Source organism: Neoarius graeffei, chromosome 5 (genome assembly GCF_027579695.1).
Source record: "Neoarius graeffei isolate fNeoGra1 chromosome 5, fNeoGra1.pri, whole genome shotgun sequence".
Lineage (NCBI taxonomy): Eukaryota > Metazoa > Chordata > Actinopteri > Siluriformes > Ariidae > Neoarius > Neoarius graeffei.
Genome location: NC_083573.1, coordinates 93,104,254 through 93,130,683, shown reverse-complemented (window position 1 = coordinate 93,130,683; position 26,430 = coordinate 93,104,254). Strand labels below are relative to the sequence as shown.

At 42.6% G+C, this 26,430-nt stretch overlaps 1 protein-coding gene across 7 annotated transcripts in view; it reads right to left on the bottom strand.

Moving 5' to 3' along the window:
- The window catches only part of nck1b (NCK adaptor protein 1b), a 215,461-nt gene that overhangs the window by 30,776 nt on the left and 158,255 nt on the right, over positions 1-26,430 (bottom strand). For 4 of the 7 annotated variants that reach the window (XM_060922528.1, XM_060922532.1, XM_060922530.1 and 1 more), the window contains one exon: positions 19,918-20,161. In XM_060922528.1, the coding sequence (XP_060778511.1) occupies positions 19,918-20,143 (226 nt within the window). In that variant the 5' untranslated portion in view covers positions 20,144-20,161. Of the gene's footprint in view, positions 1-14,141; positions 14,214-19,917; positions 20,162-20,400; positions 20,487-20,585; positions 20,607-26,430 lie in introns of those variants that run through there. The other 3 variants (XM_060922531.1, XM_060922529.1, XM_060922533.1) reach the window with 3 other exon arrangements.

Below are 26,430 nucleotides of genomic sequence, written 5' to 3'. Positions count from 1 at the left end.
GGCGCTTCTGGATGTCTCCGATTAAAAACCTGGCTGTCGTATGAAAAACAAGGACTATGGCCGTGCGCTAGCCAATGGGAGTGCGCCATCGGTTCTGAGCAACAAATCACGTCTCGCTTCAGAAATAAGGGAGCGCAAACATCATACCGTAGGATGTAGATTTATTGTGTTGTCTGGGGTCTCCACTCGTCCACTGGCGTTTATTTTGACCTGCCAGTGCAACTCACGTCGCTCGTTTTTATTTCATCATCATTTTCCGTAATAGGAATTTTGAAGCCCGTCGTTGCAGAAAATCATCCTTCGACTTCTAGTATCGGCCGTCGGAAAGACAGGGCTCTAGATGACGCGAAGTATTTCAAGAAACGAGCCATAGGCTCAGTCCGTACTGTCAAGACCTCGGTCTGATATTTTCCCGTAAAGACCGAGTAAGCGAGGTTAATAAGGAGTTATCGATTTTAAAAACAGTATGCTACATTAACGTTCACTCCGACAGCCACGGTGAAGGTGGGCCTGAAGCAAAACTCGGCGCAGTTCCAACTCATCACAAAAGACACCCATGAGGAAAATAAAGCCATTGTAGGCGCTTTGAGCTCAGTCAGCGGTTCTTTCCTTAGCATTCCCTCAGGCAAGGATGCTCAGGAAGAAAGCCATTTTGCTTCGCAAGGCTATACATCAGGCCTGTCCCCTCTTCCCCTTCCACTTCACTTTTCATTTTTAATCACCGCCTCAGCTTATAACCCAAGACCAGAGGTGCGCTGTATAGATCTTGGCACCCTCTTGCCATTTTGAGGTTCTTTGTTCTTGCCAGCATTGTCGCTGTGTGGCGTGTATTTCCCCTCCATTTCAGTCTTTCCTCCTCGCAGAAGCAGCGCATGCTGCAGAGTCGCTCAGATTAGCCACTTCCTCTGGGCTGAACATCCTATTGTTCTCTGTAGTGCGCACAGCTCACTCTTTATACACACACACACACACACTCACGGGCATGATGTGCTGTGCATTTTAGTAGTTAGGATCTCTGAATGAAAAATACACAGCAAGACAAATAAAGATGGAGGAAAAAAAACAAAATGCTAGCAGCAGGTGGACGGATGCTGTCTAGCCCTCGCAGATGGTGAGCCTTTGGAACAAGGCCAAAAAATAAAATAAAATAAAATAAAAATCAGGCATCTAAGAGAGTGGTAACCGACTAGTGGCCTAGTGGTTGCGTGTCCGCCTCTCGATCGGGAGATCGGGAGTTCTATTCACGGTCGGGTCATACCAAAGACCATCATAAAAATGGTACCCACTACCATCTGGCAAGGCACGCTGCAATACAGATGTGCATGGGGAGTTGAACTCTCGTGGTTACCAGAGGACTAGCCCCCCACTGTAACCCTAGCTATGTAATAGGCGAGAGGCCGAGGGCTACGGAAACGGAGATCGGCGCCGCCCGATGCGCCACCATCAGAGTTGGGCCTGGTTAGTACTTGAGTGGGAGACTGCCGAGGAATACCAGGTACTGGGCGTGGGAAGGACTTTAACTTAAACTTAACTTTAATCTATCCGCAGTTAGATTGATGGGTTTGTGTGTAAAGTAGCTCTACAAAACCTGAAGAGAGCTGCATTTGAATAGAAAGCACAAAGAGAAAACTTGTCCCCCCCCCCCTTCTGCACTCTCTCTCTCTCTCTCTCTCTCTGCGGCACACAATCTTTGAACCGCAGAGTTTCTGAGCAGCATGGTTCTCAAATCAGACAGTCCTGAAAAGAACGAGTTCTTATTCACGACGAGGTCTTCTCTTTGTATTTCTCCCTAAATAAAGTGAAGATGTTCTTCAAAACAGTGAGCGGTTTCTCTCTACAGCGTGTTAAACCGCTCCCTGCCATGCTCCCGGCTCGGATTAGCGAAAGGTGGGAATGCGTGGAGCGAGGGTGTGAGACGACGACCGTCACCGCGCCACTCCACACTCCAGCTACTCAGAACTATCTGATGGTGACTATGGAACATCTGGGCCATGTTTTCATGGTACTGTAATCACTGGAGACGTCTCACCTCTAACAAGTCGCAACCACACCATAACTGTGCAAATAACCGGCAACTCTGCACCACCACAGCTCGTTTGGTTTTATTTATCTTCCATTCAATACGGCCACTTTTGCACAGTTTTTATTTTCATTCATCACAGTAGGGATCGACCGATATGTTTTTTTCAGCGCCGATACCGATAATTATGGAATTGGGATGCCGATAACCGATATGTGCAACCGATAAATGTAAACATAATAATTCACATGAAATTAAACATGGCACACACTGACACAGACCTTCATATCCATGAAATGTATGTTTAATTGTAAAATTGAACATGAAATTTTGTGCAGGGAGATGCCAGCAGCATTTGTACAATAAAGTCAAACATTAGTTAGAATAAAATGGGAAATAAAATAAATATTCACCAATAAAAAATAAATCACTCCCTACTATATTACAGCTCACCATTTTCAGTGGAAAATGAATGAAAATACACTCTGGATTCTTTTACACTAAGAACTAAGTAAGACTTACCAACTTCAAGTAGTTTTTAAATAACAAATCAAGTGTCAAGAGCTGCATGCAGCATTTTTTAAAAAGTAAAATCAAACATACAGTAAAGTCGGCTATCACTCCCTATCAGGAGCAGCTGCTCCTTTAAGAGTATATCGCTTTCCGAATCAGAAGCGCTAGCGAGGAGAATCACTTGCGCAAGAATTATAAATACTAGTCACACCTGGCTTGTTTAAATGTTCAAACAGCGCTTTATAAAGTTACCTAACATATACAAGTGCAATGCGCTTTCTGAGCACGAGTCACGTCATGAAGTTTACTCATCACCATAACAAATAGCCAGTAGGCTTGCGCTAGCCTACAGAACACAAACACTACGTTTTATTTGGTCTTCCCTTGACCACCTCTCTGTATGGCTGTCATTCTACTGTTCGAGTAGAACTACTGACACATTCACAACGTTTCCAGACGGGGATTTAAAAATGACTGCAGCCTACGTTATGCTGTTTCAGCGAGACTAGTTGGTTGTAGGCTAATTCAAGTGCTTCCTTCCGTAAGCTAAGTTTGCCTGGCTACACAGATGCAAATGGACAGTTTTAACGAGTAGTAGATGAAGAACGTAAACATATAATGATGTTGTGCTTTTGCAACTTGTGTGTTTGTGACTTATTGCGGGAAAAGCAGCGTGTCCTTACCTTGATACGGGCGCCTTGAAACAGTTCAGAGTGTTTAGCTGCGCGTGTCGATTGGCTATATCTCTTGTGCCAAACAAATCAGATGTTGTGGTGGGCGGGACCGTGTTCTTGAACTCAGAGAGGCGAGTGCAGGAAAGGACGTGCAGCGACAGTCGCGTTAGGAACGAAATGGCTGCAAAAAGGCATGTTATCGGCATATCGGTGGAAATTATGGCCGATACCGATAACCCTAAAAATGCAGAATATCGGCCCGATATATCGGCCAGACCGATTATCGGTCGACCCCTACATCACAGTTCTTGATTTTAAGACTATTAATGCACATTCACCTGTACAAAGCACATACACACACATACATATACATATATATTATATATATATATATTAGTGCTGTCAAGCGATTAAAATATTTAATCGCAATTAATGTCGCGACTGTCATAGTTAACTCGCGATTAATCGCAATTTAATCGCACATTTTTGTCACATGAAAAACCATTGTAATTCTCTTATCAGCATAAAAAAGTGAATGGGCTTGCGTTGTACCAATGTTTTTTTTTTTTTTATTGCAGAGCACAACACGTCTCGTCACAGCCACTGACATCCATAACTTCCATATTAGATGAGAAAACCAAGGGATGAAAAATAAAGTGCATATCACTGTGAAATTTAAAAAAAAAAAAAGTTTTATTTTACTCTTCATTAGTTTCTTTTGAAGAGAAGTATTTACCATAAAAGAAGAAAAAAAACAGATAAAAATAAAAACATTCATCATACGTTCAAAAACGTTCATCGTAGTGTGGCACTGTATTCTCTAATTCTCACTGCTTATAACTATACACCCCCCCGGTGGAGATGAGCTGGGAAGCTGAAGACTGAAGGAACAGTATTGAGGTTTTTCACCTGACGTCACAGGGTCACGTGACGCCCCGGTGTCCGCCATTTTGAAGGTCAAGCTAGCTAATGTCAACAACATAGTAGCTGGTATGTTACTGTAGCAATGTTTACGTTCAGTCATTCGGATGACTGTTAAAACCTTTCAGCCTCAAGTTTTTCCTTTACTGGATTTACTAGTTTACTGTAATTATGATCCGGCAGCTATTTACACCGGATCCAGTGTAAATAGCTGCCGGAGCGCGCTCCGGAACCTCGGCCGGAGCACTCCGGGAGCAAGCCAGAGAGCGCTGCTTAATTTGAGGGGGAGCAAGCCGGAGCGTGCTCCGGCAGCTATTTACACTGGATCTGATGTAAATAGCTGCCGGATCATAATTACAGTAAACTAGTAAATACAGTAAAGGAAAAACTTGAGACTGAAAGGTTTTAACAGTCATCCAAATGACTGAACGTAAACATTGCTACAGTAACATACTAGCTACTATGTTGTTGACATTAGCTAGTGCTAACAGCTAGCTGCTAGTACACTGCTACAACACAGACACCGACCCTAATAATACAGTTCTTGGTCATTGCCTGGTAACAGCAAATTTATAACGGGCCATGTCTCAACAGACTAAGAAGTTATTTCAGTGACATTTAATAACATTTTGTTTATCCTGAGGACCGAAAGTAAATGAAAATGTGAACAAACCTTAGCTGTAATAAGATGGCGACCACCGGCTCCAGGGACGACCCGCTGATGTAGGCATGTTACCCAGCCTGACACAAAATATTTGTAGGCATCCAAACTCTTATACGCTTTCAGATCAATACCTGTGTATGGCGATGGGTTTTTAACGACATAGGTATACAGATCATGTGGGCCGAAGTCAGGTAAAGACGAGGGCTTCGTGTACTTCCGTACGTCAGTGAACAATCCTGGTGGAAGCAGGTAAACGTCGTTCTCTAAGCCTGCTAACCTCAATTTTTGCAAATACCTCTCCCTCTGCTCGCCCTGTAAATGCCCTACACCGCTGGATAGTGAAGGTGTTTTCTGCATCTCGCTCCTTTTTCTTTTATGTTTTTCGTTTGTCGCCTTCCTCGCATTCAAACTGATTCGAGCCGTGACGTCCAAAATGGCAGCCTAACGATGCATCACATGACTTGGTCACGTGGGTGAAAAACCTCAATTGAAAAGTATTTTTCCAGTCTCACCTGTGAAAGGTAATCCCATGTGATCTCGTTTGGACGGTAAACCTGTTGGTACAGTTAAACGCAGCACATGAATGAGGCATCTTTATTCTCGGCTACCGTCTAGACGCTATACCAGAGACGGGTGAAGAATCTCCACTTTGCCCCATCCAATATGGCGACGAGGATGTTTATATGTCTATGCCTTTCTCCATCACTCACACGTACTCTTATTGAAGCAGCGCGCAACAAGCCTCAACAGGAACTACGGGTGACTCGCAGGGCCAAATTAGAATTTGCGTTAACGGCACTATTTTTTTTAATCGCGTTAAATTGAGATCGCATTAACGTGTTATTATCGCGTTAACTTTGACAGCACTAATATATATATATATATGTTATTTACCAGCTTAAGGTCGGTCCGTATGGTGAAATACCGTGACCGAGGTCTTGAAAGTACTGAGCGAGGCCCTCTGGGCCGAGGTCACGGTGTTTCACCATACGGACCGACCTTAAGCTGGTAAATACTATATATATTTTTTTCTTTACCAAATTCTAACAGAAAACGAGAGCGCCCAAAAGGGAAAACCGAGCCGAGCCGCCATTTTGAATCCTCATTCACGGCTGTAATGCAAATTGCTTCCTCCTCGGTATACAAGTGCACTTCCATGGCAGGAAAACCACTACATTTTGCCGCCTATGTAGTCCCCTATTTATACAAATAGGAGTCATTCAGGATTCAGCCATGTTTTTGCTCGGCGTTAGCAACAGTTAGAGGTTTTAGCTTTCTCCTGAAATGTTTTCTTTTATTTCTTCTTCCTCAGGGTAGTAAAATGCTATTCTCCTGAGAAATGCTGGCAAAAATTTATAAGATTTCTGATAATCTTATAAATAAATCTTATTTAAAAATAAATGAATAAAAGATAAACATTGACAAAAAAAAGCTACCATGTTTTTTTTTTGTGAACAAGCGAGTTGCCAGAGGTCCGTAACTGGGGTCCGTATCGTAGGATATGGACCCGCTCGCCAGCCAATCAGAGCGCAGGATTTGATGGAAACCACACCGCGAAAAAAAATAGAGATTTATCGTCAAGTTTTTAATCTGTATATTGTATAGTCTGCTTGTTCTTGGGATTTTATTTTTGTACAGTGTTTTTTTTTTTCTTTTTCATGCCTGTTAACTTGCCGCTCTAACAATTTCCCAGCTTGGGATAAATAAAGAAAATCAAAATCAATCTCCATATCTATCTCTAGCCATCCATCCATCCGTCTGTCCATCTCTCCAACCGTCCATCCGTCTCTCCAGCCATCCTTCCCTCTAACATCTCTCCAGCCATCTGCCCATCTAACATCCGTCCATCCATCCCTCTACCCATCCATCCCTCTATGTCTCCATCTCTCCATCTATATATCTCAGTAAAATTAGTTTTATCTTATTGATTACATTTTGCTCGCAGCAGCGCTGCACCAATCAGGAAGTGTGTGTACATCATCCGTGCTAATAATCCATCCCATCATTATCGAATTTCAGCAGCTAACAAAGTACTCATGGAAATATAAATGGTCATACAGGATATAAGGAATAAAGCACACCATGGTGTGCTGGGACAGGAAACTATATCACCAGGGTATTGTGATGTAGAGGAATTCTGATGATTTTAACGTGTTTTATTCCCTTTATACCACAGAAAATGGATCATTTGTAACTAAAAAAAACTAATTAAAACGTATAGCGATGTTTATCTGTTTATAGTTACATGCAACATTGTTGAGGGTGCAGGAAAAATAAAGTTAGTTCCGGTTGTCATGGCTATAAACGGTTTCCTTACAGCCTCTCTCACTGTCAGACAAAAAAAAAAAAAGCAGCATGTCATGACGAGAGAAAAACCACAAAGTGCCACATCCTTCATTGTGTAGACCGTCATGTCAAAAGCTCCACTTTTACCACTGACTGTTACAAACTGCAGACACTCGAGACTCTGTCCATAAACCTCACCACACATCCAATACATCCGCTGGAGTAAATCCCTGTGCAAGGGGCCAACAGATCAATAACCGCAACAACAGAAACGTGACGCGTCTTACAGCCGTGACTTCCATCAGAGCTGCTGTTACAGCAAATCAGAATGGAGGAGGATTTAACAGCGACGTTCTCGTCTTCGGACATCCTCATGTGTTAGTTAGCGGAGGGCTGAGTGCAGGGTCGGCCACGGCACAGAAAGAGTTAAGGCCTTGCTTAAGGGGGGAGTGGGATCTGAACTCATGACTTTCTGATCACTAGCTATTACAACATGTATTAATCTAATATCTTCCCTGTATCTCCCCAAACCTAACCAGAGAAAGCGTTTCTCTTCACGTCTACCTCCATCATCTCATCATCTCATCTCATTATCTCTAGCCGCTTTATCCTGTTCTACAGGGTCGCAGGCAAGCTGGAGCCTATCCCAGCTGACTACGGGCGAAAGGCAGGGTACACCCTGGACAAGTCGCCAGGTCATCACAGGGCTGACACATAGACACAGACAACCATTCACACTCACATTCACACCTACGCTCAATTTAGAGTCACCAGTTAACCTAACCTGCATGTCTTTGGACTGTGGGGGAAACCAGAGCACCCGGAGGAAACCCACGCGGACACGGGGAGAACATGCAAACTCCGCACAGAAAGGCCCTCGCCGGCCACGGGGCTCGAACCCGGACCTTCTTGCTGTGAGGCGACAGCGCTAACCACTACACCACCGTACCGCCTCCATCATCTCATTAGTCTCGGATTATTCTCTGAAGCGCACGTTCTCCACGTCACTGAGGAAAACATAGCAGCTAATTTCCCTTTAAACCTGCCCCAAGTGGATGTGAAACAACCCCTCTCGAATCTACCACCTGATCACTGATCTGAAGAGAAGCTTATTTAACAGCTGAGGAAGGAGTCTCCAGTGTCAGCGCTGTCAAACAGCAAAGTCTACGGTTTCTTGGGAACAGAATGAGCTACTAACACACACACACACACACACAGAGCGCACACACACACACACACACACAGAGAGCGCGCGCACACAGCGCTCAGGAGTGGCCCTCCGTGTCAACTACACTTTTACAGAAACCAAAATGACTTCACACACAATCTGCGAGATTTTCCTCTTACTCAATCATCCGTCTCAGAGGACCTTCAGCTGCACAGAACAGCAGCGAGAGAGAGAGAGAGAGAGAGAGAGAGAGTCACAGGAAACTGTAAATGTGATGTGTGAATAGAGCTGAAAGAAAGTGTGTGTGTGTGTGTGTGTGTGTGTGTGTGTGTGTGTGTGTGTGTTTGGGGGAGGGCACTCTCAAGCTTGTGTGTGTTTGTGTCTTTGACATTCCTCTCACTAATCCTGCCAGATCTCATGGCGCCTTTGAGAGAGAGAATATGAGCGCGAGGGTGGTAACGCGGGAAGTGGAAAGAAACGGATAGACGCACAGACTGACTGACGCTCAGACGGTTGTGAATCAGTGGTCCCCGTTTCCTCATTTCCTTTTCTCGCTGGCTCGGAGGAACTACAGAGAAATCTGTCCTGAATTAGAAAACTTCCTCCTGGAGCAGGGGCTGAATGAGAGAGAGAGAGAGAGAGAGAGAGAGAGAGAAGAGAAAAAAAGAAAAGGAGAGAAAAGAGAAGAGATATGAGAGAGGAGAAAGAGGGAGAGGAAAAGAGAGGAAAGGAGAAAGAGAAAAAAGAAAAGGAAAGAGGTGAAAGAGAAGAGAGGACAAAGAAGAAGAAATGGAGAGAAAAGAAAGAGGTATGAGAGAGGAGAAAGAGGGAGAAGAATAAAAGAGGAGAAAGAAAAGAGGAGAAAGAGGGAGAGGGAAAGGAGAAAGAGAAAAAAGGAAAAAGAGAAAGAAGAGGTGAAAGAGAAGAGAGGACAAAGAAAAGGAAAGAGAAGAAAGAGGTGAAAGAGGAGAAAGAAGAGAAAAGAAGAAATGGAGAGAAGAGAGGAGAAAGAAAAGAAAGGTACGAGAGAGCAGAGAATGGAGAGAGGGAGAGAAAAAGAGAAAATAAAAGAGGAGAAAGAAGAAATGGAGAGAAGAGGGAGAAAAGAGGAGAGAAGGAGAGAAAAAAATAAGAGGAAAGAGGGGAGAAAAAGAGAAGAGAGGTGAGAGAGGAGAAAGAAGAGAGAAAGGAGAGGAAAGGAGAAAGAGAAGAGAGAAAAAAGAAAAGAGAAAGAAGAAAGAGGAGAAAGAAGAGAAGAGAAAGAAGAAAAAGAAAAGAAAGGTACGAGAGAGCAGAGAGGGGAGAAAGAGAAGGAGAGGAAAAAGAGAAAATAAAAGAGGAGAAAGAAGAAATGGAGAGAAGAAAGAGAGAAAAGAGAGAAGAGGAGCAAAAAAAAAAAAAAAAAAGGAGAGCGCGAGCGAGAGACTCTTAACGTGTCCCGTGAGGATCCCACTGGAGTGCCGGGTCCCACTCAGTCCCACAGCGTCACCCGCAACTTCACTGAAAGCTGGAAGAGTCAGGAAGCAGCCGAGGGCAGCTGCGCAACTCCAAACTCGCGCTCCGGCGCAGCTCCGCATTTCACACATGCTTTCATCTCCAACAAGGCCACGGTAACGCGACAGGGCTGGAGCACACTCTCTCTCTCTCTCTCTCTCTCTCTCTCTCTCTCCGCTAGATGATGATAAACACCCTTCAACTCCAAACTCCTACCGGGAACGTCCTCACTACACTGCGACCCTGTACCTGCTCTCCAAGACACTCGCCGACCAGCCTGTTCACCGGGACGATAAAAACACTCTCCGTCAGCTGGATCAGTTAGTTAGAGGTCAAAAACGACAATCACACTACACCTGAAATGGGTGACTTTTTCCATCTAAATTAAATATGAACTCCAACACGATGCATCAGAAACGCCTCAATGGCAGCACAGAGCGAGAGAGAGAGAGAATGAATCCCGGCTCCGACGGCTCCTCGACCTCAGCTCCATCACTCCGCTGTGTTCGGGGCCACCTGCACTCAGGGCTGTGACGCAGTTTGGTTTTGAACCGGTGAGAATCTCGGGTCTCTGGTAGCAGTGGTTACGATCAGAAATACAGCCAGACGCAACGGACTGATAACGCTGGACTAACGTTCGCGTCCATTAATATGCATCGTTTACCTTAATAGCTGCTTTCTCCGGCTTACTAAAAGGAGTTCTGTAAGTGTTCGGACAGATCATAAAAGTCAGAATGTTCATTTTTGGGAGCTGTTAGAAACAGCAGTGAACAAACCAGAAGAAGAATAGCCGTTTTGGTCATAATGCGGAAATATTTGCACTGAAAGATATGGGGTTTTCCTTCTAATCCTGCTCGTGCATAATTATTAACTGAATTTATTTGGCTCCATTTCACAATTAAAAAAACAGTGTAATTTAAACTGCCGCAACCCTGACCAGGCTGTTACTAAGGATGAATGAAGGAACGCTGGAGTTAAACGTTTGTGCTTGTTTGCCGTGCAGGTAGGGCTGTGCGATATATCGAATATACTCGATATATTGCCGAAAATTCTGTGTGCGATACATAAAATTATTATATCGTAACTATCGAGTATTTTATGGTCATCTTCCGACTTGTGTTTGTTTAAAACATCTCTCTGTCCCTCAGGCAGTAATGCGAGAGGCTGCCTAAGGCTGCTGGGCCATAGAAGGTTCACGCTGCACGCTGCATGCTACACGTTCACGTGAAGAACCGGACCCTGGGCCATTAAACTTCATGCTTGGATGTTCACGTGTTGCGTCTGTTCTACTTTGACCGAGTAACCAACAATATGGACTCTTCGGATGACGACGATTGCCTCATTCTGCTTTTACTGAGACAGAGGAAGAGAAAAAGGAACAGAATTTGGAGCCGAGAACACTTCCTTCTGAGAGAAACCCGTGGTGAATTTCACCGAACATTCTATAATCTGCTTGACAATCCCGATGAAGAACTATTTTTCAATTATACCATTCAATTATATTTTTTCTGAAGTTTTCCCCTGAAAGTATAGAGTTATCTCCCTAGACCCGTTCTGATTGGCTGGCGCGGCGGTGACCGCATGCATTGACTGGAATTTCCATCTTCACGCCTAGAAAAAAAGTGTGCATGTTTATTTCACGCTTCACACGTGAAGTGTGCAGCGTGCAACGTGAACGCCGTTCTATGGCCCAGAGCAAGTCATGCTACGTTTGTCCACTTTTCTTTACACGCGTGTAGCGTGTAGTGTGCAGCATGCAGCGTGCAGCATGAACCTTCTATGGCCCAGCTGCCTAAGGGTAAAGAAAACAATAACGTCACGCACTCGCCAACCAATCCCGGGCGACATCTCGGTGCTGAAAGGAACTTCCAGGAAGATTTTCTAGTTTCGGTTGTGTTGCCAGATTGGGCGGTTTTAAGTATATTTTGGCGGGTTTTGAACATATTTTGGGCTGGAAAACGTCAGCAGTATCTGGCAACACTGCACGGGAAGATTTCCTGGTTCCGGTTTACAGCGCTGACTCAGTTCGTGCAATCGCTGGTGTTGCGTAGGCTACCGTGTAAGCTCTCAATTTCAGCGACAAATTAAAAATGGAAGCCGACGAATTGGTTCGTAAAAGAACGAGTAAGGGGTCAGTCATCCGGCGTTTTTTTGGATATCGCGAGGAGGACGTGGAACAGCAAATGCCAGTTTGTAAAGTGTGCAAAAAAAAAAAACCTGTCACCACGAAAGGCAGCAGCCGGAATTCTACACATCTGAGAGGCAGAGCCAGAAAACATTCAGTTCAAAAGTGTGCAAAGAGGAAAATGATGTTTTGCAGATCTCGCTCTTCTCTCCCTCAATCTCTCTCTCTATTGTGGATGTTCCAGTGGTTCTCAGTAGTCAGGTTAATAGCTTGGAGATCTATTTTTTAAAATAATGTAATGAAAGCGCACTTTTCTTATTTAGGCTAAATGTCTTTCTCAGTGTTGAGCTGCACTTTATTGGTTTGAGCTCTGGGCAGCTCTGTATTGTTTCGCCCCTTTGTTGCAATTTTCAAGATTGTTTTTGCAGTTTGTGCCACATCTTTGTTGAATAAAAATAGTCTTATTTCAACTCAACTGTGATTAATCACCAACATGAAAATGTAAAAATGTGTTGTTGAAAACCACCTGTAAAGTTAACCAAGAATGTTATTTAATCTGCAGGGATTGTAGTGAAAACAGTAAAGAGTAAAAGTTAGATTTCATGGGGTCCTTTAGAGGAGATTTAAATATATCGAGATATATATCGTATATCGTGAAATGGAGAAAATGTATCGGGATATTCATTTTTTTTTCCCATATGAGTGATTCCACGCTTATGGGTACTGAAATGCGGACGTGAACTTATTCACCTAAAACCATTTCTTTTTTTTACCATCAGGTCACAAAACATGTAATCTTTAATGAATGATATGTTAAAAGATAACTTTAATTTTCTGAGATGTAATAAAAACATATTTATATGCCAAAGTCAAGCCTATGAGTTCCAAAATGATGTCTGTTACAAATTAATTACAATCTAGCTATACGCCATGTTAATCTTATTGAAAGAATGTGTATGTTTATTCTACTACACATGTTTATTAATTATATTTGCTAAAACATCACCTTCCTACGTTTCAAAAAGTAATTCTACATTGTTAAAATTGAGAATATATATGTCCACAACACTTCTATTACGTTCTGACTTTGGCATATAAATATGTTTTTATTACATCTCAGAAAATTAAAGTTATCTTTTAACATCTCATTCATTAAAGATTACATGTTTTGTGACCTGATGGTAAAAAAAAAAAAGAAATGGTTTTAGGTGAATTTTTAAAAATAAGTTCATGTCCCCATAAGCGTGGAATCACTCATATCGCACAGCCCTATGTGCAGGCTTCGTATCTGATCACGAAAACACAAACCCTTCCTGCTTGCACGACTTTTTTGTTGTGTCTATAGGATCCCAGTGCTGATGCACACCTCGAGTCGCTCACAGATTTCCCTATGAACCTTTCCAACAACCTCTCGATCAGTTAAAAAAAAAAAAGCAAATAGTACACCCCACCCCCATTCTGTTATATTGGATTCAACCTCACAACCTTGTGATTAGGATCCCTGCCAAGCCAGAAGTAGTAGTGTGTAGAAGTAATGTAATGTAATGTAATGTCATTCCTCCGGCAGTGATACGCGCCCGGGCCTCGTCAATCAGCTGCAACAGTAAGGATGACACAATGACCGTAGTGTTCGCCTCCCTGCCGTTGCACAACTGCACACCCACTTACAACAGGAAGCCCCTCAGGAGAGGCAACGCAGCTCAAAACACATAAAGTCGGCATTCAGGAGGAAAAAAAAAAAAAATCACCACCAACGGCCGTTTAAACGAACCTCTGTGCTGTTCGATATCTCGACTGAATGAGCTCAGACTGCGAGGGAGTGTGGAAGGTTGGGAGTTCCTTCACATAGCAGTGATTGCAGTGTGCGAGAAGCACAATTACAGGCTTCCATGGGATCTTCGCAAAGCCTTACCCACCCAGCTTTAGCAGCCTTGCTAACAGTCAGGGGGAGAGGAACCAAAAAAAACTAGGAAAAAACAAAAAAAAAAACTTTTCACCCACAGAGAGAACAGATGCGTTTTCTAACACATTAGAATCGTTCTCGGACATCATCTACTCCTGAACGCCCACACAGTGTTCAGAAAAAAGAAATGCAGTACAGAGTGGAGAAGAAAAACTTCCTGACAAGTTCCCACCCAAGTGAGTGGAAAAAAGACCCACTAATCCTTCAACTAAACACACAACAAACACTGCTGGGAATGAAATTCCTGACCAAAGCGTGATTCCAGAGCCAGGTGAAGACAAAAAGAGGAAAGGAGAAGATATGGAAAACTCACGGAAGAAGTGTTTAAAGAGGTTAGCCATATCCATTTCAGGCTCTCCCGGCGACTCTTCCTTCTGCAGCTGTGCAGTTATTCCATGTGAAACGCCCACAGGAGGAACGGCTGCACAGCAAGCAGGAGCCCCGCCCATGTGACCACCCTCAGCCAATCATACAAGGCCAAGGCTGTGCCCAGCTCACCCTCCACACACAGTTCCTCAAGTAATGACCCTGGGAGTCTTGGAGTCAAATCAACAAATGATTCATCAGAATGACTCACTGAATCAAGTCATGAGATTCACCAAGTCACAAAGTAGCAAACATACAAGACTTCATCACACACACACACACACACTGTCTCTCTCTCTCTCTCACACACACTTCCTCAGGTAATGACCCTGGGAGTTTTGGAGCCAAATCAACAAACGATTCATCAGAATGACTCACTGAATCAAGTCATGAGATTCACCAAGTCACAAAGTAGCAAACATACAAGACTTCATCACACACACACACACACACACACACACACTGTCTCTCTCTCTCTCACACACACACACACACACTTCCTCAGGTAATGACCCTGGGAGTTTTGGAGCCAAATCAACAAACGATTCATCAGAATGACTCACTGAATCAAGTCATGAGATTCACCAAGTCACAAAGTAGCAAACATACAAGACTTCATCACACACACTCTCTCACACACACACACACACACACACACACTGTCTCTCTCTCTCTCTCTCACACACACACACACACACACACACTTCCTCAGGTAATGACCCTGGGAGTCTTGGAGCCAAATCAACAAACGATTCATCAGAATGACTCACTGAATCAAGTCATGAGATTCACCAAGTCACAAAGTAGCAAACATACAAGGCTTCATTACACACACACTCTCTCTCTCTCTCTCACACACACACACACACACACACACACACAGTTCCTCAAGTACTGGGAGTTTTACAGCCAGATTCACAACTGATTCATCTGAATGATTCATTGAATCAAGTCGCGTGTCTTTACTTTTATCTCACACACACACACACACACAAACAAACTTCATTTCCTTTCAGTGTTTCAGTGTAAAACCTCGTTGCCAAGACTGGATCTTACTTCAGCACTGATGAATAATCCGACTGACTAATGACTAGTTCACAACTGTTTCAACAACAAACTCGGAAAAATAACAAAAACAATCAGCTTCACAACTAAAAACCTTCTGAATATTTTATGTTAAAAAAAAAATTTCCACACTGTTAAAATTCTGTGTACTGTTTAAAAAAAAAAAATCCCCAATGGACTTTCACACTTGGACATTACGTCTGTTTTTCCCCTGAAACCAACCAACTATATTCGTCCTTTCAGTCTGTACTGTACATTTATATCATATCCATGGACTCACATTAGCATGTGACCATTATATTATATATTATATTATATATTTCTTTATATTCAGTTTCCTTCATTACTATTCTCACGACAGCGCTGCTGTAACACTAATTTCTACACGAGGGACTAAATACAGTCAAGTTTCTTACCTTAAATACTCAAAATTATAAACCATTAAACAGTGTGACGTGTTATTCATTAATACAGTGTGATGGGTGGTGAATGGCTGTGGTAGGAGCACAATAACACTCCGGACCCTGCGGTTATACAACAGCAGCACACGATGTTTAATACTGGGCTGTATCGCACCACTCCGGCACGGTTCACTGGGGGTTATTCCTTACTTATTTAATATATATAAAAAATAAGTCTGGCTTTAGCTCCGAATCTAAAATGAATAAAGAAATATTGTTCAGTGTTGTACAAGTGTCTCGTATTTGTGTTCGTAATGACTGACTAATTCTGTTCTGTAGCGTGTGTGCGGTTTTTCCAACTCTGGAAGGACCTGTGCAATTTTATTTATTTTAAATGTAGTTCAGTTAAAAAGCAGAACCAGAACAAGTACTCAAAAACCGAACAGTGATCTCAGTTTTGCTGGAAACTCAGAAATGTTGCAATATGCAGTTTTTAGTAGTGCTGAGTCAACTAAGTTCATTTAAAAAAAAAAAAAAAACAGATAAACAAATATGGTGTTCTAATATGAAATGCATCAAAGAAGACATTAAAACTTCAGCCTGAGCGTTTAAATACATGCAGGTTTATTTGTGACAGCAGTGTTTTTAAAAGCCGCTCCTTCATATATGGTGTGTGTATGACCATCTGCGCGCGCGCACAAATATTTTAAAAAAAAAAAAATCTCAATCACCTCTGTATAATCTTGCCTCGGGACCTTCCTCGAACACGGCTCGTGTCACGGCTGAATAGTTTAATATCCAGCTCTTTTTAAGCGAGAAGTCTGAAAATCAGAGTTAAAAAATGGAATAGAAATGTTAAGCCGTATATTGGTTTAAAAAAAGTTTATATCAACAAAGTTTTTTAAAAAGCCGCACTGAGGAGTCCATGTATCCGCTGTTCGAAATGAGAACCTGTCCTCGATTATTATTATTAACGTCCTAAAATGACTAAAACATTGAGAGAAGTAGTTTTCTAAAATGAACTCGAGTCGATCCTACCACTCAAAGTGCTGTAATAAAGTTAGACTATTTGATTTGATTTATTACTGTATTGGTTTGCACAATGTACACAAAGATTTAAATCACGTGTAAAACCTTTTTTAAATTCTGCACAAGGTAAGACTTAGTTTTGAACCGTTAGTGTGATTAGCGTATGACAAAAATAACTTATGGAGTTTCTTTTTCACAAAAAACTCCCCCAAAACGTTCAACAAATTATTATTATTAATAAAATCATCATCTAAAATGCACAGGGTGCATAAATCAGACTGCATGTCCCTCATTTTAACAGCACATTTAGGTTTCATCTCATCCTTTTATTCTCTAAGTACCAGTAAACCTTACTCACGTAACGTCGTAAATATAACCCAGTGACGAGTGAGAAAACAGACCGAGCCTGATGTTTATTTTACAGAGCTCAGAGGCTTCATTAATGACTAATACAGCTAAGTGGACAGAGATCTGTCAAATTATTTAAAATCGCTTCAGAAATCTTCATCCTGCTCACAGACAAGAGAACTTCAGAGAGAAACGTTTACGGGGATAAAGCATAGTCACTAAAACATGAAGCAAGTGAATGTCCAGGCATCAGGAGAAGGAAAAAAAAACAAGCAAACCACAGACACAAACAAAACTTCAGGAGAAACAAAACCAATTAAAGCATCAGGAGAAAATAAAACAAGCAAAAAAACAAGTAAAACATCAGAAAATAAAAACAAACAAAGTAAAACATCAGAAGAAAAAAAAACAAAAAAACTAATAAAACAGAAGAAAAAACAAACAGAACTTCAGGAGAAAAAAAAAGCAAAAGGAAAAAACAAGTAAAAACATCAGAAGAAAAAAACAGAACTTCAGGAGAAAAAAAAGCAAAAGAAAAAATCAAGTAAAACCAACAAGTAAAAACATGAAAAGAAAAACAAAAAACAAGCAAAAGCATCAGAAGAAAAACAAACAGAACTTCAGGAGGAAAAAACAAACAAAAGGAAAAAACATGTAAAAACTTCAGGAGGAAAAAAAAAACAAGCAGAAGAAAAAACAAGCAAAAACATCAGAAGAAAAACAAAACTTCAGGAGTAAAAAACAAACAAATGGAAAAAAGTAAAAACATCAGAAGAAAAAACCAGAACTTCAGGAGAAAAAAAAAAGCCAAAGAAAAATAAAGTAAAACCAACAAGTAAAAACATCAAAAGAAAAACAAAAAAAACAAGCAAAAACATCAGAAGAAAAACAAACAGAACGTCAGGGGAAAAAACAAACAAAAGGAAAAAACATGTAAAAACTTCAGGAGGAAGAAAACAAGCAGAAGAAAAAACAAGCAAAAACATCAGAAGAAAAACAAAAAACAAGCAAAAACATCAGAAGAAAAACAAAACTTCAGGAGGAAAAACAAACAAATGGAAAAAAGTAAAAACATCAGAAGAAAAAACCAGAACTTCAGGAGAAAAAAAAAAGCCAAAGAAAAATAAAGTAAAACCAACAAGTAAAAACATCAAAAGAAAAACAAAAAAAACAAGCAAAAACATCAGAAGAAAAACAAACAGAACGTCAGGGGAAAAAACAAACAAAAGGAAAAAACATGTAAAAACTTCAGGAGGAAAAAAACAAGCAGAAGAAAAAACAAGCAAAAACATCAGAAGAAAAACAAAAAACAAGCAAAAACATCAGAAACAAAAACAAAACTTCAGGAGGAAAAAACAAACAAATGGAAAAAAGTAAAAACATCAGAAGAAAAAAAACAAGCAAAAGCATCAGAAGAAAAACAAACAGAACTTCAGGAGAAAAAGAAAAACAAAAGGAAAAAACAAGTAAAAACATCAGGAGAGAAAAAAAAGTAAAAAATCAGAAGAAAATAAACAACTTCAGGAGAAAAAAAAACAAACAAACAAAAGAAACAAAAACAAGTAAAACAAGATGAACTGTGAGCTCCTGCTCACTTACGCATCCCCCCCCGCCGTTCTCGCTTATATCAGAACGCAAGCGATGGAAGGAATAGGACACTTATGAATGTTGACTTCAACAAATAATGAACCCTGAAACAAGTGAGTAAAGAGCCGTGTCTCTCCCCAGGGGTTTCAAACAGCATCCTGCTAAACTCTCATTCTGAAATAGCATTTTGATTCTTGAAATAGCGTCAAAATCCACCCTATATGTTTCGTAAACACATTCAGTCGGTAAACAGGAAGTCGATGTGCAACAGACCTGAAAACGGTATACACGGTACAGAACCCCAAGCTGAAGCTCGGTACCAAATATCAAGTGGCTATGATTTGTGGTTGATGAGAAAATGGTGTTTCGGATGGACGGACAAAGGTAAATAAACCAGTACCCCCCCCCCGGAGTGGGCGTATAATAAACATCAGAAGAAAAAAAATACAAACAAAAAACATTTCAGAAGAAAAACAAACAAGCCAACAAAGAAATTTCAGAAGAAAATAAAGGCAACAAAATAGAAGCAGACGGACAGCCAGACAGCCAAAAGAGCATCCTTAATGAGGTCTGATGGTGTGATGGATATTTAAAAAAAATAAAATAAAAATAAATAATAATTCGAATACATGTGTATTCTAAATTAACTGTTGTGTTTCATATTCTCTGAAAACACTGTGAACCCCGTCGATACAGGAAACAAAAACAAACAAACAAACAAACAAACAAACAAACTCTAAAGGACCCCCTTAATGAGGTACGCTGGTTTGATGCGTAAATATAAATCATGTAAAATAACGGTGAGTAACTGTTCGTCTCTAACCCTTTGCTCCGAGCCTGTAGAGACGTTTAATTTCACCGAATGTCCCGTTTCTCATTAAGTGCTCGCTTTCAGCCACCGAATCTCTCAGCGGATGTTTACAGCCAAATAAAGTCATTATGCCCACCATATGTCACTCGTTTACTATATTTAAACGCAGCAGATGTGTTTCTTACCGGGAGAATGAACCCGAGGCTCCAGTTCCACACGACTGTACACCTGCAGCTCTGCACAGCTTTATCTTTAAGTGTGCCTTTTCTCTGCAGCTACATCAGAAGACCTCTTCCTGTGTGTGTGCACTTACCACTCCCCCCCCTCCCCCCCGTACACATGTGGTCATGAACAAGCAAGAGCGCTGCATGACCTACATGCGACGGCGCAGAGCTCTGGAACAGGCCGAGCGAGCCGTCGTGTCCGGGCTCGTCTCCCGGCTCTGTGAACCCTCAGTGTGTCATTACAGGGCACGGCTTTACCTAGAGTGTCTTTGAGGTTCTTGACGATCGAGGCTTTCCTGGCGCTGTTCTTCCGCTCCACGTAGTTGGACGGGACGAAGCCGGTTTTGTTGGTCGCGTTGCGGACGCGCCACCAGGACTTCGAGTCGTCCAGCAGCCAGAGCCGCTCGTTCTTCTTAATGTCCAGCTCCTGGTCCTGCTGGGCCATGTAATCGAACTTGGCGATAACGATCACCTCTTCTGTCATCTTGGACTGTCTTCAGCACTAAGGACGGAGAGGACACCAGAAGCAAAAGGATCAGTAAAAAAAAAACATTACACGTCTGGTATTGAACAGAAAAACAGAGAGCATGTCGAGCCTTGTTATTATCTAGGGCGAGGTCTTCCAGCACCAGGAACATCATATGATTAAATAAACAGCCTTATGCTTGTATTCGTTTACTGATCCATATTTCTTTTCAGTCATGTTCTAGCTTGTATTACAGTCAAACGCCTCTTAAATACCTGTACTGTGGGGTTTTTTTTCCTCTATTTGGAAGAAAACTGATGTGACAGTCCAGTACAAGCGCTACTTAACTTAATAATTAACATCTAGATCATTTCAACCAACCGACTGTGATTCAATTCACAAAATTAACAGGTCACTGTTCCGCTAAAGCGAGTTGGCACAAAGTGAAAGGAAACCTCACCAGAAGCAGACGATTTTCACAACCCACATCGTTTCCCTTTAAGCGAGTTGGCTTGAATTATTGCAAAAGACTCGCGGAACAAAAACTGGTTTAGCACGCACACAGAAGAAGAAAAAAAAAACCACACACAAACACATCATCATCAGCAGTATTCATCAGGTAGCTCGTGAGCAGGCCTGACCAGATTAGAAACAAACTCCTTTCAAAACCTGGTGTCGGTGGGGTGGGGGGTGTTTATCTAATCAGGGACAACTGTGTGGTCCTCAACAGCTTCTATAAACAAAAACGCACAACCCACCACAATATGTCATCATTTCCCCCCCCCAAAAATAAACCAATATTCATTCAGACACCAGCTGAGAAAACTAACGACGCCTACTTTCACATTTATTAATAGAACACTTGTCAGCCAGGCGTTAATAATCTCATCTCATCTCAGTATCTGTAGCCGCTTTATCCTGTTCTGAGCAATTCCAGCGTTATGGACGTGACACTTGAACTCAAAATGGCAACAAATGACCCAGTGCATGTTTTATCGTCTCCCAGTATTTAAACAGGTGTTGCATATTTTAAGGCTGTACCATACTGGAGAAGTGATAGAACAAGAACAATTCCCATAGTACATCTAGGGCATGCCAGAAAATGCCAATAAAAGATGCGTTATGGATGTGACAGAAAAAGTATCACTTTTCTTGGGTGACTGTACATTTTTATCAAACTCTGTGAAATCGTAAACCTAATGTCGAAATGGAGATATCCGTTTGATAGAGGGGTCCAAGGTGAATATTAAAAAAATCTTTGTTTAAAATATTTTGTATTTCATGCAGAGTTTCGGAAGGAAAAGTCAGCGTTATGGATGTGACGAAATTCCGTTATGGATGTGACGCGTCTGAAATAGACATGGCACATGTTTAGAAAATCAGCAATTTAACCACCATAACCCTTTGAAAAACTCTCTAAATATCAGCTAAAACTATCAAAGTTCTTAAATAATATTTAGGATGGCTATTGTTTTGCTGTTTTGTGGATTTTAGCATACATTTCTGTGGCTTGTGGCAATAATATAGAATTGTACATGATCAAAGTTGGTTTTAGCTTGGGGTTTACATTATAAGAAAGAAAGAAAGACTGACAGTGACACATTAGGTTGGTTACAAATTGGTTCAACTTATTCACATCTGTAAAATACAGGCCTAGGTGAGATCTCTGGGAGTGGTTTTGATGTATTACATGCTGCTTTATTTTTGCATGGTGAGGTTGACATTTACATGGAATTGCCCTTCTACAGGGTCGCAGGCAAGCTGGAGCCTATCCCAGCTGACTACGGGCGAAAGGCGGGGTACACCCTGGACAAGTCGCCAGGTCATCACAGGGCTGACACATAGACACACAACCATTCACACTCGCATTCACACCTACGGTCAATTTAGAGTCACCAGTTAACCTAACCTGCATGTCTTTGGACTGTGGGGGAAACCGGAGCACCCGGAGGAAACCCACGCGGACACGGGGAGAACATGCAAACTCCGCACAGAAAGGCCCTTGCCGGCCACGGGGCTCGAACCCGGACCTTCTTGCTGTGAGGCGACAGCGCTAACCACTACACCACCCACCGTGCCGCCCGGTGTTAATAATGAAATGCAAAATCAAAATCATCATCAAGAAGCGCGACTACCTCGACAAGGCTTTTTATGCAGATATTCCTCAATATTGCCGTAAAGAAGGTCCCTCGATATTCTGGCGTTGCTTGTTTATGCCGAACTAAATAAATCTGGCATAAAGCAGCACCAGTGTGTTTTTACAGCGTGCCGACATTCTGCAACCAGAGGTGCGACTACGTGTGATGCAATAGGGCATCGGTGTCTATGGTGAAGCCGGAGTATACTTCAGCGGATGCTGTCCGTGCACGGTGGTGCGCAAGATGCGGATTTCATCATGCACACAGTCCCCGTGGACAGTATGTGCAGCAGCCGGATTGTGCATCTGTGCACATCTGCAAACAAACAAAGTACCCTTGTGTTGTGCAAAGCCGCGTCTATGGAAGTATACTTGGGCCTGAAATACCCCGAGGACACCGGCTCCGTGTTATCTACAGACCCGTCGACCTGCCTTTTCGACAGCCATTACTATTAGTCGACGGGTAATTTTCTGCAACGACGGGCTTCAAAATTCCCATTAGAGAAAAAATTCTGATGAAACAAATATGAGCAACGTTAGTTGCATTGACAGATCAAAATAAACGCCAGTGGATGAGTGGGGACCACAAGCAACACAACAAATCTGCATCCCACGTGTGTGTTTCTTCAGTACAAGGTTTGCTCTCCCTAATTTCTGAAGTGGGACACGATTTGCTGCTCAGAACTGACAGTGCGCTCCCATTGGCCAGCATGCAGCACGGCAACCAACCGTAGTCAGGGTTTTTTCTAGAAAAATTGAGTATGAGGGCGCTCACCATGGCGAGGGAGCGAAGCGGGGGGGGGGGGGATGGTGCCGGTTGTCCCCCCCCGCCGTGCAAAGCCTTTGAAAAATGCTCCAATGGGACATTCTGAGGCTATCTGAGAGGGAAATTGTAACAAATTGTCTGTCAACATTGAAAAAGAAAGAAGTAATCATCTTCTGCCCCGGACAGTCTTTGGCTTTCTTCCGCTTCGTGCCGCGGGATGACATCTTTAAATGCCCAAGTGTCAACAAAAACAACTCGCGAACTACTTCTGTCAAAAGCTCCCGCGCCGGTGGGTGAAAGGTCATTCAGTCTCGAGAAATCTCGCTCTACAAGTCAGCTGACCTTGTATGTAACCCATGTCAAATCTCGCGAGAGCAGCCGCGACAAGTAAACAACTAAACAACATGGCGCTTCAGTCTGGAAAACGCCAATTCGGATAGTTTTTGCACCATTTGGCGGTGTATCTGCTATGATTGGAATATTTTTGGAGCAATTATAACGTATTTGATGATCAGACACATTGTCACGTGGTGTTGCTGGGATGTTTTCACGGAGTCGGTAAGGGGGCGCACGCCGAGAGTAAGAGGGCGCAGCGCCCCTGTTCCCCCGTTTAGACGAAAGCCTGGTAGTCCTTGTTTCATACTACAGCCAGGTTCAGACGTCATCAGCTATCCATCGTTAGTGATGATGACTGCTTCATTAGGATGCGCAGAAACCAGACATATTCTCCTTTCCTAATGAAGAAGAGCCTTGTACAGTAAGGTAAGACAAATGATGTCGTGACCCCATCGTGTTGTGTCTCTGGACCTCCAGACCTGATGGGTATGGAAGTTGCCCCGCAGTAACAACTGACTTGCTGGGTGATGCCATCCATTGGCCATTTGAGTGGCTCTTTTGCATGCCATCTGGTGGTGCGCCATTGACCCTGTTGGGTTCATCTGACACATTGCACCGAAAAGCGCCCTGCTGCCAGCGGCCTTATTGGTGATGTACTATTTAACCCATAGCTGTAACCCAGGCAGGTGCTACCACTCCAGGTCAGAGCGGATCTGGGAGCAATGGTGATTAAGGGGTAACTCCACTTTCCCCAATACTCAAGTCCTCCCAGACCAACTGAGCATCTGTACATTTGACCGCCTTGTTCATCTAAGCTATGCCAAGGTAGGCTTTGAGGACTTCCCATTTGAGGAAGCCACAGAACTTTTCATGCAACCACATCTGAGGTGTGTGAGAGAGACATCTCTAATCAGAGATGTCCACAAGCGCTGGCAATCGGTGGTTTTCTCCGCCGACACAGACGCTCCGAGCCGGCTACTCAATCCCAGGGAAAACAAAAACAAAAAAACCCTTGCCTTTCAATGTTCAAGCAATTTATATCGTCTCCGCTGTCCATAATTTGCTGCAAATCCAATTATTCCACCAAGAAATAGTCTTCGATTCGGGTCTAGCACGACCGGAAGCGACACCGTATTTGTTGATCGATTCTCATACTCTGATTGGCTGAGCTGGACCATGCCGTAGCCTATGTAGTTATGTTACAGAGCCAGGCAGCGTACTACAGAGGGTCACTGAGAAAGCCAAGCACACACATCTGGAGGGAAATTCCATACTTATTTTGCAAATATTTTACAGGGAAATGGTGAGTAATTTATTAGCTGAGAATGTACCAGAAGTGGCTTTTTGTTTTTCTCTTCAAATGCCTGCAAAGTTGCTGTGTGATCATTAATACGTTGGAGAAAAAAAGTTAAGTAGTAGTAAGCAATCAGAGACAGAAAGGTTTGCGGACTTCACATGCTGTTGTAGTTCAAATTTGAGCTGGTCTTCGAAAAATGACAGTCAAAAACGTCACCCCTGTTCCGCAACGCCAACTGTCCCTTTTACGCAGACCTCAATCCCACCTCTGTTACTATCAACTGTACCTACATCATGTCAAGGAGAAAAGGACATCAGCCATGACTTCAGGGAAGCAACTGTTGCTACTGATCAACCTGGGACAGGTTATAAGGCTGTCTCCAAACAACCTGAAATTCGGCATACAGTGAGAAAGACCGTTTACAAACGGACAGCCTTCGAGACAGTTGCCAATCTTCTCAGGAGCGAGCATCACCGCAAATTCAGCCCGATGCTCAGAGACAAAGAAAAACTGACATCATGTGACCTACAGGCTTCTGTCAGCACATGTTATGTTTATGTTCATGATATCACAATCAAGAAAAGACTGAACAAGACAAAAACAAATATGAACATGGTGAAGACAATGACAAGGTGAGCTCACAGGGCTTTAAGTTTCAATCCCTCAGATAAGTTGGCACTCTGAGATCTTGAGTGGAGAAGGGGCCAATCACTTCGCCGGGGTCGTCAGGTGAGCACCCTCTTTCATTGATGGGCCCATGACACCTCCAGAGGGCTCAACAGAGACACCCAGCATCCCAGGTACGCTCCCCTCTGCTTTCACCCCCTTGCTGGTCATTCTACAGCCCAGAAAGGATCCTTTCTTTTCAGACAGATCCAGCTGCTACTTCGTTCTGCAGCCTCAGACAGTTATCTGACTGCTTGTCGGAGGGCCTGGCCTCGAACTCTCATCCTTTTCAGGAGCTTAGATATTGAGGTGGCTATAAACCCTCTACAGCCGACCTCTACCGGGAGGACCTTGGTCCACCAGCCTCGCTGTTCTGCCTCTGCTGCTAGGTCAGCATATTTCAGTCAAAAATAAAGATGAAAATGAGAAGATAACAACAAATAAAATGATTAAGACGATGACGACAATGGCGAAGAAAACAAAAACAAATGAAGACGGCACAGATGATGACGAAAAAGAGAGTGAAGAAGAAGCAATGCGGATGAAGACAACGAAGTAGAAGATGAGGAAAATGAAGACAACAAAAGATGGTAAACAAGAGCAATGTAGATGATGAAGAAAAAGTCAAAGATGAAGACAACAAGGATGTTGTGAAGGTAAAGACTAAGATGATAATGCCAAAGTAGATGATGACGACGAGATGAGCTGCCTTTTCTTCCAGGTTATTTAGGTTTGGTTGGGCTGAAGTTCTCACACGACCCATGCATCTCCATACCAAGACTTCATAACTCATCACTGATCTGGCTAAACCGTAAACCTCCACACAATGGTTTTGGAAACAGTAAAAATGCAAAGGAAATGAAGGTCAGAAGGAAATTTGAGGGAGAAGCAAGTCTTCTTAAGAACAAAGCCTCCAAACAGAAGGAGCACCTCACAGATTAGTCTAGTTTGTGGGTGGGGGTGGGATGTTGCTGGAGGTTTGTGGGTCGTCATCTTAAATGTCAAGGCAGCCCTCAAAAACCTCACAAAGCTACACCATGCGTCCAGTCAGAATTTATTCTGACAGCTCGAGATTGTGGAAATGGACCCGGGGTCGAATGGGA